A 20,147-nucleotide genomic window follows, 5' to 3' on the forward strand; every position below is an offset into this window, starting at 1 on the left:
TACCTTTTCCAATTGCGTCAAATAGGCACTCATTTTCATAATCAGATCCCCGTAGGTCTCAAATCCCACATCATGTTCGTTATTTGTCAGTTGTTGGTCTAGAAATTTTTGTCTTTCCGACTCGAAAGTTTTCACCTTTACCCGTCGAACGCTCCTCCGGCAAAAGACACTCAAAATTCGATGTTTGCTTGAAATCCAAAGCCCGTGCTTAGAGCGTAGTGGAGTGGAGAGGAGTTGCGGCCATCCTGAATTCGATCCTGAATCCGAGGACATAGTGCTGTTGACGGGTTCGATCACTAGATCCCCTAGATAAACCAGCAACTCCTTACCCACACGTGCGCCTTGAAGCCGAGGGGTCGTCGCACTTGCGAACTATGTGACAGTGGCACTTCGGAGACAGCGCCAGGGCCGGGTTTACCACTGCGTCTCCGGAGCACCAGGATCCGGAAACGCAACCTAAGATTAAGACGTAGCTGCACACAGGATCCGAGGACCAACAACCGATCCCCGGGCGATCAAAAACCCGGCGCCATGGCCATTCACGAGCAGATCGACAACCTGAACATCTGGTGGTTTCCACGCGACTTCTGTCAGTCGAGATTCGGAGAGTTCCAGCGCAGCGGCACCAACTCCTGCACCATCATTTCCCTAATACTGGCCGACAAGGTGGCCAAGGCGGACAGATTCTATCACAGGGTCTCCGATCTGCCGCTGCGGGGATGGGAGCTCTTCGGCAACGCCATAAACGACGGGAACAGCGTGTACCACAATGTGATTACAACTAACACGCCGCACGCCAGGAATCTCAACCTCAACATTCCGGATGCTATCGCCGCCATTCGGTCGCAGCACAAGATGAACTTCCGGCTGGAGGAGTGGTTTTACACGCACATGGAGGCCGATCCCAGCAATCCCATGTACAACCGGAACGTGGCTGTGCAGTTGTCGCGGGTTTTCCAGATAACGCTCCAGATGTTCCAGCACGCCACCGTGCGAAACAATGTACCGACGAACCTATTCGCCGCCATCATAGCGGACAGTCGAACGGTGATGGTAACCTTCGATTTCCGGGCCTCGATCGTCGCCCTCTTCGACTCCCACCAACACGGCCGGGATGCGGGAGCGGTCTTCGCCCAGTGCACGCTCGAGAACATGGACGACCTGCTCTTCTGGTTCATCAGCATGTTACACAATGTCTACTCCAGCCGGCCCTCGCTGTTCGAAATCTCCTTCCTCAGCTCTCAGCCGGGGGTGGCCAAGCAAATTCCGCCGGCCATCCAAAAAAAGATTGCCGCAGACCTGAAGAAGCCGTTTAAGATGAACATGCCCAAGCACTAATCACATAGCCAGGTTTACTACCAGGTCGCCAATATTCAAGGACGTCGATCTAGGCGCGGGCCAACCTCTCGGAACCCCTTATTGGGACTATTTAGGACAAAATCTCAAGTTTCATTAAGCAAAATTTGTGTGTTAAGCGTTTAGAAATTTAATTCAAAATTCTCTGTTGACCATCAACTAATAAATAACGAACTAAAATTTGCATTGTATTCTTAAAGACAGATTTTGCAAGATTTAGCTGGATGTTAAGTTGTTATATATTGATCAAAATTCGCGAGTCTTTCCCATCAAGTGATCTGTTCAAGGATATAAATTGTGATACCATTTACTTATCGATTCATGGAATCATCAGAATCAATAATCGATTCAATCTCTCAATGTCCGACTGTTTGTCCGCATAATCATCGAAATCTCAGGAGCTATATAGAGTTAGCTGATAAGTAAAAACTTCTTGGTTGTAACAGGTATCAAATAGTCGGGCAAGAAGTCAATAGTGTTCTCTGTATTTAAGACAGGAATCAAAGAAAGAACTTAAGATACTTTTGCTAGTCACCTAATCAACTTTCCATTTGCCAATTGCCGCGTTTTCATTCTCAACTAAAATTCTGAAATTCCAATACGCAATTGTATGTACTTCTACCCCGCACTTTTGCGCAGCTGGCCATGGATGTACATGTGAGCGTATGAAAAATTAAACTCCTAATTAATGCTGAACTAAATAATGATATAGAAATTATTTAATTGTGAGCACGTATGTATGTATTTACCTTTCCGTTGATATTTGCCTATTTTCTATTCCTCTTACCTAATTACACTTGAGTAAACAATTAGTTCGGGAGAGCCGAACATCTGCGTGGGGGATTTTATGCATTAGTGGGATGTGGGATGTGGGCTGTTTGCTGTTTTGGCCTCCCAGCTAACCGAAAGTCGAGTGGCTTTAATAACAAAGGCGCAAGAGTTAAAGTTGAACTTTGTAACGGGAATCGAGTGAGTATGCGGTGCGCGTGTGGCTCTGCCGTATTTTTCTCGACTTCTAATCAAAATGAGTTAAATAAACACATAACGTAACCTATTAAGAACTTAGTACGTGACAACAATTTAAATATTTATAAAGTAAACAGAGAGTGCGAGAGAGAGAGCTAGTGGAGAGGAAGAGGCGAGGGGCGTCTAAAAATAGAACCACATATCAAAGAAAATATGAGAAACAAATCGAAAACCGAGGCGCAAGACGTGATAAAACGTTTAACGTTAAATGTGAAAAGCAGCCGCGGAGAGGCCAAAACAGAGAAATAGAGAAAATGAGAGAGGAGAGGAAATCGCAGAGGGAGAGAACAACGTGCAACTGAGTTGTAATCAACAAATAAAGAGCTACAAGTTGTGTAATGTGAAAATATAAAAATCGCGTAGCCGCAACGTGGGCAACGCATTTAACATGATGCTCTCTTGTGCTCTCTTGCTCTCCGGCTGTCTCCGACTCCATCTCTCTCACTCCGTCCATCCTCTCTGTCGCACAGCGCAACAAGTTGCAGTCGAAGGAGGGGGAACCGTCTTTATTGCACTTTTCAGACGAAGTTGTTTGCTGCTGCACGTGTGTATACACACACACACACACTTTCGTACATACAAATTGTCGGGTTGTCTAAAAATAAAACCTGCATACTAAAAATAGAAACCAGACGCGAACACGACAATCCATTGGCCGTTGGATAAACCAACACGACATTACATTGCACATATATCGAGAAACAAACATCACCAAGGGGGCAAAGTGGGGGAAGTGGGAAAAGTGGCGATTTTCGAGGAATCAAAAATGTGGGGGTTTCCCAGGAGGGGGGTGCTATATAAACACAAATATCACGCACCATCACAATGTGCGTGCTTCTGCCGCCGACAATTGTCATCGAATCCACCCATTGACTCACTGCCGGGTTTAAAGTCCTACATCACAAGCCATACCACCATTCCATACCATATCATATCATATCATATCATATCATACCATATCACACCATACGATATTAATAGCACCATTCTCAGTTTCACTTCCAATTCAATCTCGCAAGTGGCTGAAAACGATTGTTTTCTTTTTCATTTACGCGGATTCGATGGTCTCTCGATTTTATTTCTTAGCTGATTACATTTTATTGAGGCAGTTTTTATTAAAACCATTACTCCTTTTATGATTTGCTGATTTATTAAACTAAGTATTAAAATCAAACAAAAATGAAAAACTGCAAAATTTTGATTTGGGCATATTTATCTCCGCCAAAAAAATGTAGCTTGCTTTTCAGGGACATCGAATTTCTATGCCCCCTTTGAACACTTTTACTCTCTATATTTATATATATATATATAATAGGTTCCTTTACAATCCAAGCACCTCCAAGTGACTCAGCTTAGATCATAACATTATAAAGAAATCTTATAGATAGATACAAACAGCTGCTGATAAAACCAAGACTTCGTACAACTTTCAATTCCCCTACGAGATTCAATTTATTTTCGATTTGCGATTATTTGTTATTCGCCTCGGTGGCACAATCAGTTCAAGGACAGTTCCACACCCACGGCGACAGCCATTTAAATCCTCTGGCTGCTATCAATCATCAACAAGTTAACCCCACAAGCGAGGACGACCCCAACAAACCCGTGCCACAGAAACTGTGCCACAATGAAACATTATCTCTCGCCACACAGAAAACCCGCACGTGGAGAGACTCGGGAAAAGGGTTCAAAGGCCCCTATGAATGGGATGAGATGGGTCTGTTTGGCCCTAAATGGGCCACCATTAGTTAGATTATCGAGCCCAAATGTGCAATTTGATTTCATCGTCCTTCGAGATGCGTTCAGCGGGCGAGGAACCATGTGAGCGGGCCGTTTCTAATTAGAAGTGCGGCAAAAAGGGACTCCAATCCAATGATGAGAAGTGACGGAGGAGCCTTTAAATTTACGCCTCAATGGCTGACTGAAAGTTGAGCGGGGATGCGGGACGAGGCAGGAGGGCACAGGAGGAGACAGGACCCTGTCAAATGTGTATGACAAATGAAGGCCCATCTTGGTCGGGTCACAGGAGCACCATCGCCGCAAGGACACTCCGTGCAACAGGACGAAGGATTGGCCTTTTCATGAAGGAGTCTTGTGAAAACGACAGCTCATGACAGGCGGAGCTGATTGTATTGCCTATGACCCACAAATAGTAAGCAAATGACAAAGTGAAATATGTAACACTAGGTACGAAAATATACTATTTTGTTAAGTGACATTGTCACATTTAATAAAACTGCATTTAATTGTTTCAATTATTGTTTACAAGTAAACAAAAATGCTATTCAAAAACTAATTAGAAACTTCTGACTTTTATTTCTCCTACTTTCTCGGATTTTAAACCTGAAAATATAGTTGAAAACAGTTTTCAGAACATTCTCCCATCCGTATGACACCCTGCAATCAAATTATAACACAAACGAACTCTCCCCCTTCATTTCACAAACATTTTCCTCCTCTTCTCCGGGCTCGCAAATCCGTGATTCGAATGGAAATCGAGCATCAATGGCCAAATACAACCAGCATGCAATTTGTTGAATGAAAGTGAACAGAATTCTCCTACAATAACAATTTCATGGTAAGGCAGGCAAACAGGGAAAACAAATGAGGCTTAAACTTCAATTTGTCCGTGATAAAAAAAAATCAAATTGAAAAAATAAACAAAGTGGCGGGATGAGACAATTATTTACCCATCACCATTACTGATTTTCCACAACTCGTCAATAATTCGTGATTGGTGGTGTTTTAACAAGTTCTAACTAACTTAACATCCAAAATGCATTCAATTGTGAATTATTTTACTTGTCATTGCTGACAGAACCATCATACCCTTGAACTTTTAAAGTACGAGGCAAATAATCCTAGTTAACGTCATTGCTAAGGTAATGGAAGAACAAAAATGGTAATCGAAAAATGTAGCGCAAAAGTGAAAGAAAAACCATTTTCGCTTTTCCAAGAAGAAATATACATTTGTTTCAAATTCTTTGATGGCCATAATGTGTTGGGTAATTCGAACGACACTTCTTTTTTTTTTGGCTGGAATAAATTAAAGGTTGAAAAACGTTGTTCATTTCGAGAGTAAAATTCAAAATACAAAACGAACTAAGTCCTTTCTGCTTAACGTTCTCTATTGTCGAATGAAATTTAATCCGCCTTTAGTTTCTTCTTTAGTGCCATTGTTGTTTCGTTGCTGAAATCTAAACCCATTTTGAATCGCACAATTTCACTTCAAATTGTCTCTTGATGCAAAATTACGCATACCAACAGCTTGTAAAAATATGCATTCAAATATAAGTAAATAGACAAATCAACAAAAGGCACTGCTTTGAAATAGAATTAATTTCGTATGAAATTTGCAGCAAATTGTTAGGGCTTCAAAGTGAAATTAGTCTCCTAACTTACTCCCATTTAATTGTTGTAAATTATCCAACCAACTCACACTGACTTCTCCACACATCAAAATGCATTTCTCAGTGGAAAAGTGTTTCCAGTTAAGATCATTCTCGGCCTGGTTGAGATGGGATGAGGACGAGTATGTGGCAGCATTGTCCGCACATGTGTTACAAATTTACCAAATTTCACTTTCAAAGAGACCAAAAACGGCGCTGATGATGATGATGATGAGGCCGGGGGGCTATGGAAAAGGGGAGCTGTTGCAGCTCCAACTGAAACTCCGTCCAACCCCTCGGCTGCCCCTGGGCTCATCCCATTATGAGGCGCCGCTTTGCTGTCCGTAAAAGGAGACAACCCGTGACGGCAGCTTTGGCATTTAACAAGCAAGGCACAGCCCAAACGAAGCCACAAAGAGAAAGACACAAGTGCACTGCAAACAATTCATGGGCGAATGTGCTTAACAGCACTGGAAATCCATTTGCTAGCACTGTACATCATAATGTACATCAAGTGAGTTCAGCACTGTCATTACCAAATATTTTGGAGATATAACTTACAATGCCTGAAAACTTTGTATTTACAATCGGCATCATTGTTGCTAGACTTCTTATCTACTGATACTGTATTAAAGACAAAACCTTATGTGCATCCATGTTTCTCTACTGATACTGTATTAAAAACATAACCATATGTGCATCCATGTTTCTCTAGCTTAGTGCATCCTAAAAATGCATTTAAAAAATAGCAAATTTTCCAAGTGTAGAGAGAGAAAACCGCGATAAGGATAGGAGGGGCGTTCCGACTGGTCCTAACCATTTTCGGACTGCGTTTCCATCCAAGCTGCAGCTTTGGGTCGTGTGAAAGTGAAGGGCTGGCTTGCGAAGACTTTTGAGGTCGTTTGCCAAAAATTGTGCTGAGTTCAACTTCGCCGCGTAGTGGAACATTTATGAGCGGCGGTGGAGCTATGAGGAGTTAGTTATGAGTGGCGAAAAGGAGCCAGCACAATCTGTGCTGCAGGTTGGCCATCTCTGTCTGCGCTCGGACCCTCTCGCTTCCTCTCCGTTTGTCATGCAAAGCAGACTGGGGAGCTGAGCTCAGCTGAACTGAACTGAACGGGCTGCCACAGTGTTGGTGCTGCCAAAAAACTGGATTTTCTAAAAATAGACCGTGGGGAAATACTTGAATACGCGCCACATGTGCAACGGCCGCCAAAAGGCACAAAATACAACAGCAAGAAGGCACAACAACTCTCAAGACAAGCCGAGTTGCAGAGCTCTCGTCTTGGCAAACTTCAACTCGGAAGCAGCTCAAAGCTTATCTCGTGTTAGGAGCTGTATCCGTGCATCCTCATTCATCTATTCCACCACCTCCCACCACCCAAAAAAAAAGGGTTGAGTGCCGATGGGAAACAGTATTTCCGTTTTGCCCGAAAATAGTTACTAAGGGAGAATCCGTTCAGTTTGCAAATAAAATGCTACAATGCCTTTCGGCCATGAATTCTTGGGATTCAACAAAATGTGTAAATGAAAAACGATGAAAATCAAATCGCTTGCATGTCAGTTAAATGAACACGATTTGGTCTTGTCTAATGTTAAGCATCGTCCTTTCTTTAATCCAGAGTCCTAATCTCTGGATATCTTTCTTATAATATTTATTATAAGTAACCATCATTTTATGTAGTTACTTTCAGTGTTTTCAATTATTTTTGAGTGCACAAAATCTAATAGAACCAGCCAGATCGCATCTGCTGAGAGTCCCCAACTAATATTCTGGCTAAATTGGAACTCCTCCAGTCCTAATCAATGCAACAACAAGAAGTTCCCCTATCAAGATTATCCAGTTTCAACGCCTCTCTTCCTTTTTTGCCTTACCGCCTATTAGAAGTGTTTTCTATTTCATCGATGCCTTCGCAGGCTCTCAAGAGTATTTCCCAGCCAATTCGTCGCGACGTGGCCTCGGCGTCACATCTGGATACGTACACTTAAAGAAATTGGGTATATCATAGTCAAACCTCTATTCTCGGCAAGCTGAAGAAAGTAACTCGTATTGCACTGCATTATTCGAAATGAATAGATTATTATTCAAATGGAATTATAGTGAAACACCCACATGGCAACACTTTCAACACTCAGTTATCAATTATTATTTTGAGTTCAATAGTTTTTTTTTTTTAATTAATTTGGCCATATGAGTTTGCAGGAATCAAAGCACAAGTTTTGAGTAGTGTGCCAACCACTTGCTCCTCAGCTGTCCTTGCCATCTTGTCCAGTTTGCATTTGTTTGGGTGACAGGGTGGCTGCCTGGCTGCCTGGCTATCTGGGTATCTGGCTGGCTGGCTGGATGGACTGGCTCCAACTACTTGGGGCTGGGTTGTCTTGATGGGTTTAACAATTTAACAAGTTCCATGCAAGTTGCTGCTGCTGCTGCTGCTGCTGCTGGTCGTTGTGCTGCTGCCTCTGTGTCTGCCATTGCACGCAAAGTGGTTTAACTGGTATTATTATTATTATTTTTATTAACTATAGTGGCCAGTTATATGGCTCATTCCCGCCCAGCTCATTCTCTGCTCTCTGGCCAGCGTTCCGAGTCAGCATTCCAAGTCCGCCAAACCCACCAAAAACTAATTTCAAATCTTTTCCTCCCCCCAGCAAGCTGTGTGCAATGTGGCGTATACGTAATAATTCCTGGAGCGTTCGTGAGGAAACGCTGTTCATTAATATTATTGTTCTCCTCTTAGCTATTAAGTCATTATGTAAGGCGACAGTTCCTGTCGAAGAAAGATATATGTAAGTATGAAGTGCGCAGGGCGCAGCGCGATAAGAGTCAAGGGTAAGTATGAATCGAGTAGTACATTCCTCAAGTTGCAGCTGTCAAGATGGTTGGTTGAATGAATGAATGTTGAGCCCAGCCGAGGGAAACTTTAAAAGGTTCTATTATGGAGGAAAAGCAGCAAGGATTGAATGGGTGGATATTGAGCAGAAATGACAGCGGACAAATTGGAAATTCAGATCATAAAACAGGGCGCAAACAAAGTGTCATTTAAGCAAAGCTTAGTTAATTTAAATTATTAATGAAAGTGAAACTCATAATAATCATTAATTCGTACTTTAATCAGCCGCAATTACCAAGCAATCTGAAATATTTATAGAATTAAATTGAAAAGTTATATAGCAACAACAGGTATGATGAACACTGTGGGTCAGAAGTCCACCTACGCGAAATCCCAGCTGACATGAAATTTATGTGCTGTGCAATCTGAAATGCTTAAGAACCCAGAGATTAGAGGCGCCCGTAAAACATTAATATTTCCATTATTTATATATCATTCCAGGAGTTGAAAACTCAGATCAATTTACATTGATCTATAGAAGGGATCGCCTGGTGTTATCATCTCCTTAAAGAGGAGCAAATGACATATAGTAAAACTGGGACGATCGTGGCTGACCATATAGTACGATTCTCCATATTCCTCACTCTTACTCGGCCGCTTTATTCACCTCCCCGGGGCCCTGAGCTCAGCGCCAAGGCCATTTATAAATACTCCAAGCTAAAAATAACATTTGTTGTTGTACGCCTTGCCATATATACATACATATGTACATATGTGCGTGATTGTTGTTCTTTTTAAGCAAACCAAAAAAAAGAGTAACAAAAAACAGCAGCGATTAATGGCTGAGCGATATGCAAACAGCAAATGGCAGCGGCGATTCGTTTCGTTCTGAACCCAAGTCGCGCCAAGGCGATATCCAATGCACAAAGCCGATGGCAAAGCCAAAGATCCCAAAACGAGCAGAAGATTGGGAACTCAAGAGTCGCCGCTGATATGGCTCGATGTTTTATTAATAAGTTTAGTGTCTACACATGCCAAAGCCACGGCTGTGCGAGCGACTAAAAAAAGATTCGTAGCCCACATTTGATGGACTATAACTACATACATACACACATATGTATACTACGTATATATCAGCTCGGCCAGCGCTCTGCCAGCACTCCAGACCCGGCATTATCTCGACCCAGGTTCCATTCGTTTTATTTTGGGGTGTTGGCTGATAACACGGCCAGCTGCCTACCCCACATCCTCCCGCCTCCCACCACCGCGATCGGAATATTTTTGCACATAAAATATTATTAATAGTATATATGTATATACACGGCACAACATACCATCGGGAAAGCAGGCGCACTGGGCGATAAAAGTCGTTCCCTGAGCGTCTTCGATTCCCATCCCATAATCATAATCATAATCATAGTCATAGTCATCGACATAATCATTATAATGCCATGCAACCCTGGTATATTCAATGGCAATTCACTTTTGCTCTTTTCGGGCGCCTCCAAATATCGATTCCATGCACCTTCATTCCACACACTCAATCACCCACTCACACACGTGTGTGTGCACATTAATAAATACGAAATTTATGGTTTTATGGTTTCCCCGAATATAACTGTTCAGTTGACTACGTATGTATGAAAATCCGATTCCGAACCCCAAATGAAAATATTTCGATAAATGAACAGCAAATTTGTTTTGCTAAAAAGCTAGGTGGGGAAAATGCAAATAAATATATAAAAAAAAAAACACAAAACAAAAACAAGCGAAATAGGTGCAGAGTCAGTATGACATTTTGATTGTATATTGGGTGATTCGAGGTTATGAATAGAGTGTGTTCCGTGCAACCACAATTAATGGCATACCCAACACTGCACTGAAAAGTCCCGCTATATAAGATATGTAGTAATCACCTCTTGACAATCGAAAAGCCGCAATTAAAATTCTGCTTTTAAGGACAAACTTTTGCCATGGCAAGCCAAGAGAATCCCAACTAAAGAGGGATTTCCTCCGATGGCAAATAGTTTTGGCTTTAAGAGAAAAATTCGCAAAAGACGACTTATCCTTGCTTGGCGCAATTCCGTGCAATTCGTTTGATTCCTAATTGATCGGAATTAAAATAATTGGTCGGCCAGTGGCGCCAGAAAAGTGCTAAATACCCACCACCACCTCCAACCTCCAACTGGAGCACTCTATCAATTCGTTGTCGGCCGTTCTCTATTTATTTTGTTATTAAATAATAAGACACAAATTAATGCAATTTGTTTGCACAACCCAACACTACCGAGCTCCAACCGGGCGGTCTCTCAATTAACCCCCCAAGACGAAGAATTGCCGGGCGAAAAGCGAAATGAAAGCAGAAGACAGAAGCAAGAAGACTGGCGGCGGGAAGACAAAAAGCTACTTCTATTTTCTGATTAGTCATTGTCTGGCCACGCGACAACCGAAAAGTAGAAAGCGAAAACGCATTAATTAAGCAGTTAGGGGGTCTTCGAAGATTACAATCGCCACACGAAAAAAAAAAGTTGCAAAGTAGCTCATCTACAAACGTGCCCAGCCCAACTGGCGGCACCTCCGGAGCCCAGAGCTCCTCATCCGATCCAGCGATGGCCATTGACTTCCAGGTCACAAGATAACAATGCCGAAACTCCAAACCTCAAAAACCTCAAATTTGACACTACATGATAAATGGTTTTCAGCTTTTTTCAGCTTTTTCAGCTGCTAGTTTTTATTGGTGCCCCCCAGCTACCAGAGCTACCTGACCAAACTGGATGTGGTTGTTTTCGATTTGTTTTGTCTTCGCTTTTCTTTTCTGTCAGATTCAATTAATTGGCATTTACTTAAATTATCCGATGATGTCGGCCAATCAAATACTCTTTAAGTGTAATTGGATTTTTGTCGGCTTTTCTAATAGAGCTCGATTATGCTTAAGTGGCGTTCTTTTGTCTCGAAAAAGATACTCTTTGCTGGTTTCTAATCGTATTGTTTTGTAACAATGAGTAGTGATCTGGCAATCAATGCTCTGTGTGAATCAAAATTGGGTAATAATGGATTCTCTCAAAAGAAAGAGTGTCAAATTCTGCTGAAAAAGTGTAGATCTATACATATGTGGGGAATCCCACGCAGTCGGATCTAGAGCAACTATTTGATAGTTGGGGATTTTTTCCAAAACCCATTGCGAATTCCCATTTTAAGATGATATGATCACGCTGCTTATCATCGATTTGGCTGACTTTAATGATTTCCTGTTAATTTAAAGAATAACATATTAATAGTATGGTTGAACATTCTGTTATAATCAATCAATTTTCAAATCGCTTTCCGCCGACTAGAACACCTAATTAAAACAAAAATCGTTTGTGAGTTGAAATGTCGCTAGTGTCAACGATGTTTGCATTACTTAACCCCTGCCACCGATGAAAGATTCTTGCCCCACAGACCACTCTCAATTGAATTTTCTTGAGCTAATTCGATTGCGGCTCGACTCCCAGTGGCTTCCATTGACTGATAGAGCCCATTGAACTTGTAACCGCCAAAGCTTCTTCTCCGCCGCCAATCAAGGCAGTTAGCATACGTTTTTGACGTAATGCCGGAGCAGCCAAGTAGTCGCCTCCATTCCATTCCATTGATTGATGGACTTCTCGGCGTGGGCTTACACATATTTTTAAGCTAATTACCCGGCGCCTCCGACTCCAATCAAGTGCTATCACATTCGCCACAAACACTCACGTAAATTATTGGAAGGCGAAGAGCATTACTTGTCGTATACCTAAATAGTACGTACGTACAAGCGAATCACTTGATAAGAACTCAAGATAACCAAATGATTTCGTCGGCAAACAAAAACAAATAATTGACTGAGGGCGAAACGAAATCGAGTTGAACAATATAATCACTTGAAAATGTCAGTTATAAGACCACTCAGCAAGCTCTAAAGACCCAAAAACAAAAAAAAAAAAACAAACGATCCATCGTCTTAGAATCGAATTTCAAGTGTTGCCATTGACGTTTAATTGCCGCTTAACAAATTCATTCTCCTTACGCTTTGTTTTCCTTTCGGCTTTGAATCCGTGAATAATGACAGTTAAAGCTTGTATTCATTTCACGAGATTTCTGTTCTTTTTTTTCGAACTAATCGACAGCGAAACTGAATCGAAACGGTAGACGATAGAGAATGAGTTTTGTTTATTTTTCGATTTTTCAATGGTTTTTTTGTTAGACTTCAACGGCTGCCTGTTGTATGGAAATTGGGCGCCCTTGGCTGACTTCCGCGTTACGATGAAAGTGAGTAGATAACTGAAGAAAAACAAGAGATATTGACTCGAGTTCAGCTTCCTATTCATATTTTTCAGTTCTGTTGTGATTCCCGGATTCAGATTTAATTTCCAATATAAACTTTATAAAAAAGGAGTTGTATTTTAATATGAAATTCTTTTAGATACTTCTTACTCAACTAATGGAATTATAGGGGAGATGGTGACAGTTTCCGAGACTGCATCCTAATTCAACTCTCGAGATCTCGACGTTTATAGGGACATACCAACGGACAGATAAACGGACAAACAAACGGACAGACATACGAACTGGCAAACAGACATGGGTTACTTTATAGGGTGGAAACCCTTTTTTCTAACTGTTACATACTATTAAATGAGAAAGAGTTATACTTATTGGTTTAACTATATATGCGGATGAAACGTGGCTATTCTTTTCTGTTGCTTAAATGCATATAGCCATCTTAAGCCACAAATAACCTTGATCATTTCTTATATCAATAAAAATCATAGCCGGTTAACGAAATACATAGAACTATAATTAGAAACCCGCAAACGAGTTTAGGCAAAGCAAATAGTCAAAGATCATTAAACACAATTTAAATATTGACCAGATGTCGTCGTAGCAAGCTAAAATTAATTAAACACTGTGCAAAGGTGCCGGCTATTTTTAGACTGCTCAGATTTGACTGTTTGCCTAGACTAATCCGAGAGGTATAGGTCTGCCAACACCTTTGGCTTAATCGGACAAAAGTCTGTATTTCAGGCTTTATCCCCTACACACGCCCCGCCAAGTCGCCTAATGAATAAACAACGAATATTTTCCTGTTTTCATAATAATATTTCGATATTTATGTAGATACATACATACATACATAGAGCTAAAGCGATATCGTTGCAGAGACCCAACCGGGCGACATATCATATTACTAACTAATCGCCGCTTTTTGTAACTGCTCGGATTCTATTTATAGAACGCGCCAATTCAGCGAGAACAAAATTTATTGTTTATATAAAAGATATCTTTAAATTATCATTAATTTATCGTGCATAATATACTCGCACTGTGCGGTTCTCCATGTCAGCAATATGTATGTACATATGCTCTGGCTCCATTTGCGCCAATGGATTTGCGACTGAGTGCCGCTAAATGGCGCGATCTTAACTATATTATATATATTTATGTGTGCTGACAAATGCGATATCTCTTAGAGAATAAATGCGAGCTGAGAATGAAATGTGTAAATTACCGTAACAGTTGCTAATAAACAAAAGTTTACACGGGGTTGAAGGTCTTGCCAACTCGCGTTCGGATTAAAAAGATACAAGTTTTAAGATTTCCGCATAGTCTCGAAAGAATTCTTTGCGTAGTTGGTAACAAAAACATTTGCGATTCGCATTTGAAATATAGTAAGCCGACCTTGTCTTAGTGCATTAACAAGCCATAACAAGAAGCCTTAATTTCATTTAACTTTTAATTGAGTTTGCCGCAACTTAGTTGCGCCGACTTACTTCGCTCTCTCCCTTGTAAATTTCTAGGAACTATAAAAAAAAATAAAAATAAAGAAACAGCAGTGTAACCATGAAATAGCCAATAGCCTCGTATTTGCATATCGAGCCGAGTTTTTAAACTAAATTGCCAAAACGCTTTTGGCTCTGCGAAGCTGACTGGAAAAAGTGGCAGAAACTCGAGCGAGTTCGAACGACCAGCGAATGAATCAGACTTGAAGTTTTAAATCGAGTGAAAAAACGTCGAAACTTACATACTTATAAACTCGCATTCGTATAAACGAGATATTGTATAAGAAAGTCGAGTTGTACTCATAGCACAATTTTTGCACATGTTCGTTTTCATTTGTGATTAAGTAAGCAATTAACACATTTTGCGTAAATTGCAAGTCGCAAATATGTAAAATGTGGTAATGATACATTTTATGCATCTGATAAGAGATAAAAAGCATTGAGAACAACAATTAAATGAATGTGAGCAATATATTTACTTCAAAAATATATATTCAGTATAAAAATAATTTTAAAAACATTCATACTTACGCGATATGTTTGTTGTATAGTGTGTAAGTATTTGCTGCAATTGTTGGTGTAGTCACAACCACAGCTCCAGATATATATTAATTTTGATTTCCGTCGAATAAATATTACTTCTTTTATTGCAAAGGACAATTTTGTTAAAGGAAATATGTGGGTCCTTTTTCACGCTGAAACATATAGTCCTAGGAATCGATTGCAACGCTTGTTGTTTAATGGTATTTCAACAATGTTTATATTAAACCGGAGCTGCAAAAATATATAAAATACAAATTTTCAATATTTTTGTTTCAATTTAAATTGCATATACAAACATTGCCGGTAAAAGGCGATAGAGTTAATTTATAATCTTCGTTTGATGGGCGGAAAATCCAGCAATTAGCGAAGCGCCAAAGTTGTTGAACCGAATTAAGTTGGCCAATTTTACATTTATTTTTTTCAACGAGCGTATAAACACAACATTTTTTTTCAGAACTTTAAAAATATTTACATAAGCCTGAAGCTATTACCCCACCTCTAAAAATTCCTATATATTTTCTTTGATTTTTTAGGCGCAGTTTATACATTTATATGACAAATTCGGCCTCTTTCAGTTTGTTGTTGTTGACAGAATTAATTAATGTTGTAAGCGTATTGTTTTCGCATTAAAATATGTTTTAAAGCCGGCAGGAAAGAAATGCAACAGATGTGGATAAGTTTTCACGTTGACTTATTTTCACAGAATTGTTATTTACTTCCATCTCGCAATTAAAGTTTTTCCGGGGCACACGATGATGTTGCACCACCATTCCCTCCTCCTCCTCACATTTATCAGTTGCATCCGAATTGCGAGCAAAAGTTTACCGACCGTATTATTGCTTTTTTGCAGCGGATAATGTTGAGTATGGGATGAAAATACTTTTAAAATTTAATTATTAAAAAACATGATAGGACGGGAAAAATTTGTATTCACAAATTTCAATTTCGCGCATCTTCAATTAATTCATTATTTGACCTTTGTATATTTGCATAGTCCTGTGATGAAAAAAATACCCCTAACGATGCCAATTAATTGACTGTTTGCAGTGGCAACAAATTAGCCTGCATCAACAATGCCAACAGCTAAAAATATTTAAAAAAAAGCGGAAAATGTAAGTGAAAAATAGTTCAGAAAATCGTCAACGCAGCAAGGACAAGGACAAGGACAAGGATCCTTGTGGATTATTAAGCAAAGTCAAATATTAAAATGCCTTAAATATCTTTGTGAGAATAAAGAAACATTTTATCGGCGAAATTCCACTTTAAGTAAGAAAGAAGGCTGGGCAAAGATGAATTTATATCCTAATGAGATGATATTATTCGCGGGGTATTTAAAACATATTTTTAATGCAGAAAAGGAAAGTTTTCAATTAAAAGCATAAATTCAAAACTTAAAACCAAAGCTTGCTTTAAATTTCCCATTAAATATACCGAATCGATGCGACTTTTTCCTGCTACCTCTTGGTTTACTTTCGGGTTCTGCCTGCTGTGAAAATGTGTGGAAAATTCTATCATCTGTTGCTTCCGGCCAATGCAAATGTGATTCCTGATGGCCACCGTGCGAAAAGCCCCTTTGACATTGTTAATCAATTCATGTTAGCCAAACTTGCACCCGCTATCAGCAAACATATAGGATGTGACGCAGCTCGGTGGCAAATTGAGTTTATGCTGGTTCTGGCTTTTTTCCGCGGGCCTTACATGTCCTGAAAAGTGGGCGGGACCACGCCCACGGCATAGTGCAGCATTGGGTGGCTATGGATGCAAATGAAGCGGGGCGAGTGGAGCGGAGCTAATTGCTTTCATAGAGCGCCTACCCTAAAAAGTATGCTAAGCAAACGGGTGCATTTTAGTTTTTCTGGGAAGAGGCCAAGTTATTAAAAAACTTTTGTGCCCGTATCCAGGGTACACTTTTCCAAGAATTTCCCCCACCCCCTCACCGACATTTTCTTTTTTCTTACACCTAAATTGGTGGCGAGAGCAAATTCGCAGAGCCCATAAAAATAATAATAAATTTTCCTTCTCTCTCGTTTGTGGGGAAATTGCAGGACAAACAGTTGTTAAAAGCTCCAAGAGTCGTAAATTTATGGCTGGCTGTTTTGGGCGCTGGGGGAGATGGGGCAGGTGGTGTCCATACATCGAGCTCCATAGCTCGATACCTCTCGGGCATGCATATTGACTCGCACATCGCATTTTCCTCGCACTTTTCCGATGGCGATTAATGCTAATAGAGAGAAACCCCGCCCAAAAAATTAAGACAAACAAACGCAGCGACAAAGTGAAGTGAAGAAGGAAAAACTGAGGGGGAAGCAGACCCTTTGTGGACTTTCACCGCCGCACTGGCGTCGTTTTCTTCAATCTACTCTACTTACATTCTGTTTATTAAACAAAAACACTCAAATTGGGGCCACAGGCAAGCCCACATATATTGCCCATGACGAAAGGGCGCCGAGAAGAAAAGCGGCAGGGAAAACTGGCCGCCAGGTAGGCGGACACTGATAACAGCGAGTTCCTTTCATATTTTCATCGGAAAATGTATCGCATCTTGTGTCGCTGGCAAGGCAGGGCCATAGGCAAATTTTCGAGCGGGCTGTGGAATCGTGACATTCTTGCTAAATTGTTTGCTTTCGCTGAAAAATATCTTAAGAGAGGACCGAGGGTCGCCTCTGCAGTTGCAAATTAAAAGCAAGAAATGAGATATCAACTATATGGAGTGTATTGCAATTATGTTTATATAATAATTTGACTAAACTTTGCTGAACAAGAGCATACGTTTTAACCATAACATCACATTTAGCAGGAACACATTAAGTTTAAAACCTTCAGTTTATATTTGGTATCTTTAGCTTTTTTAAGTTGCAACTAACTTTAATGCATAGCATACTTAACAACTCCTCTTAAAAATCAATCAAAAACGAACTATTGTTAACCTGCTTAAGCCAAGAACTGCAAAGACGCCCCATAAATTCGCTTATCTGTTGCTTTTGGCATATTGAGGCACTTAATTTATGCACATGGAGGGGTTTTACTGGGGTGGGGGTCATGGTAAGCAAGGAAGTGGAAGTGGAGGGCAGGAACTGCCAATCGACACTTTCCGGGAAAGGAGCTGGTGGAGGAATTGGGGGGTAAACATCGCCTCCGGTCACATCGACACCGTCTTGTGGCAGCGCCCAGGAACAGCAGCAAGTCGAGAAGGCCGGGCCATTAATGCCAAGTTAAAACAACATAATTTAGTGCCGGGCCTTTGGGCCCAAACATAAACAATTCGCCTACAAAAGCGTTGAAAGGGCCCCAAAATGATGGCCACTTGGCCAGAGGTGGGATTGGAAGGGAAGTCGCCGAGTCCGAGGGCAACAAGGTTGCCCAAATCACCGAATAGATTAGCAGCTTTGTTGTGGGTAGATTACAATTATGTAAATTACGGTTCGGGCAAGTCGTGTTTTATGTTTATTATTTGCGGATTTCCAGGAATCTTAACGCACTTGTGGCTTAAAGCGTGTGATTTAGGATAAACATGGGTAAAGTGTAAAGTGTCAACAGAAATGTCATGCGAATATTTATGGCAATATCTTTGGTTAAGTGATATGATTACATTGCTCATTTGCAATTCCATGTTTAATTCATTAACGAACGATTCTCAGGTCAAAGGTTTAATTGAACATTAAGGCCGCAATTATTATTTGCATTAATTTTGATTTTAATTGTATTGAAACAATTCTTGATTTTGCATTGCCGCCAACTTATGGAACTTTGGCCGGCAATTGCAAGCCAGATAAGAAATTCCAAACTTAGTGAACAATAGAGTGCACTGACCCCTTGACCTTTCTTTTTATCGCTTCTGGATTGGTTCTTTCAGTTCAAATTCTCGCCGAAACTTTTGGCCGCGAAAAAAGTTTAATAAACTTGACCGAAAGGCCAGAAGTGAGCTTAATTGGCGATGAGGTATTTATTACTTCTGCCCAAGCATTTTGCTATGAAAATTAGTGCATGCATATTGAAAACATACTTGAAATATAGACAGTCAGTCAAGCAAATACCAAAGTAGATGTCACAGCACTGATTTGCTTGAACAAATCCCAAACGCCTGACTATGAAATTCCCGCATAAATGTACAAATATACATAACAAAAGCAAACTTGTACTAAATCCACTACCAATTGTCACTTGTCACATGTCATGTCTCACAGGAATAATGCCATAAAACAAGGAGCCGAGGCAAAAGGTCTTTTTTTTATTGGCCAAATTGGGAGCCCACGGCTATTTGTGCAAAATAATTTTCCTCCCGTTTTCAACTATTTTTTGTCAACACACACTTTATAAGTGCTAGCTTTGTGTTTGGCTTTTGGTCTATAAACAATGTTAATAATTGCGCTGAAAACAAATGCTTACGCTTAAATATTTCCACAAAATAAAAATAAGTTTATTACATTTAAAAACATAGCAAATATTATTTTGCACTTTTCTGTATGGCTTGGCATATTTGTGTACGCTTTAATTAGGATTTAAAACATGGAAATTAAAAGAAAATACAGTCGTATTCAAATGCTTTAAATCAGTTAGCCCCTATTCATATAAATATTTCATTGAGCACCATTCAGTGGTTGTAAATCACAGCTGCTTCATGGACACATAAAATTCATATTTGTGTATGTATCAGTGTGTATGAATGAAAATATTTAGCAGGAAAACACAAAGCGTGCTTCCACTTTTCGGTTGCATAGCACAGCACACATTGGGTGCATGCAACAATCTGTTTTTTGATAGTGACTACTAGTTGGTCCCGTTGTACCGCTGATGTTCTGCTAATTGGCGGAAAAACAAGGAGGCTTTCGACTACGGTATTGACTCGAATTAAATGTTTAATTGGCTCTTTTAGCATGTGAAACGGCTTGAAACCAAAGCAAATAATGCATTCATTTATATTCGAAATATAACGTAAATGAAATAAGTTTTAGTGTAAAGCTGCTTTAAAGCTGCTCTTCTGGAAACAATTCATCTAGGTAATAGCTAAAAAACGCATTTAAATTCATTCACTCATTCCCCAGAATCCGCGACTGCATCGATCTACCCCGTTTTTGGGCGGATTTTGTTGCGGGATGCATTAGCCTGGTCGAAACGAATGCCTGGCTTCCATGGCTTCCACAAATAGGTAAATGTCGGAGCACAGTAGTTGGGAATCAAGGGGGAACTTGGGAAACTGGAAACTG

At 40.4% G+C, this 20,147-nt stretch overlaps 2 protein-coding genes across 6 annotated transcripts in view; one reads left to right on the plus strand and one right to left on the minus strand.

Annotated features, from left to right (window-relative positions):
• Positions 1 to 20,147, minus strand: part of LOC6738730 (receptor-type guanylate cyclase Gyc76C) — a 38,220-nt gene that overhangs the window by 9,315 nt on the left and 8,758 nt on the right. For all 5 annotated transcript variants that reach the window (XM_039293204.2, XM_016169227.3, XM_016169228.3 and 2 more), the window contains exon 3: positions 14,932 to 15,174. The gene's annotated coding sequence lies outside the window, so the exon portion shown is untranslated. The remainder of the gene's footprint in view (positions 1 to 14,931; positions 15,175 to 20,147) is intronic.
• Positions 38 to 1,542, plus strand: LOC6738731. Its single transcript, XM_002085496.4, has one exon. It carries the CDS (start codon positions 532 to 534, stop codon positions 1,336 to 1,338), a length of 807 nt encoding a protein of 268 aa, XP_002085532.1. The 5' UTR covers positions 38 to 531; the 3' UTR covers positions 1,339 to 1,542.

The sequence above is a fragment of the Drosophila simulans genome, chromosome 3L (genome assembly GCF_016746395.2).
Source record: "Drosophila simulans strain w501 chromosome 3L, Prin_Dsim_3.1, whole genome shotgun sequence".
In the NCBI taxonomy this organism is placed as follows: Eukaryota; Metazoa; Arthropoda; class Insecta; order Diptera; family Drosophilidae; genus Drosophila; species Drosophila simulans.

Excerpts from the sequence above, each read along its gene's own strand:
- LOC6738731 (XM_002085496.4), top strand. The coding sequence starts at position 532 with ATGGCCATTCACGAGCAGATCGACAACCTGAACATCTGGTGGTTTCCA.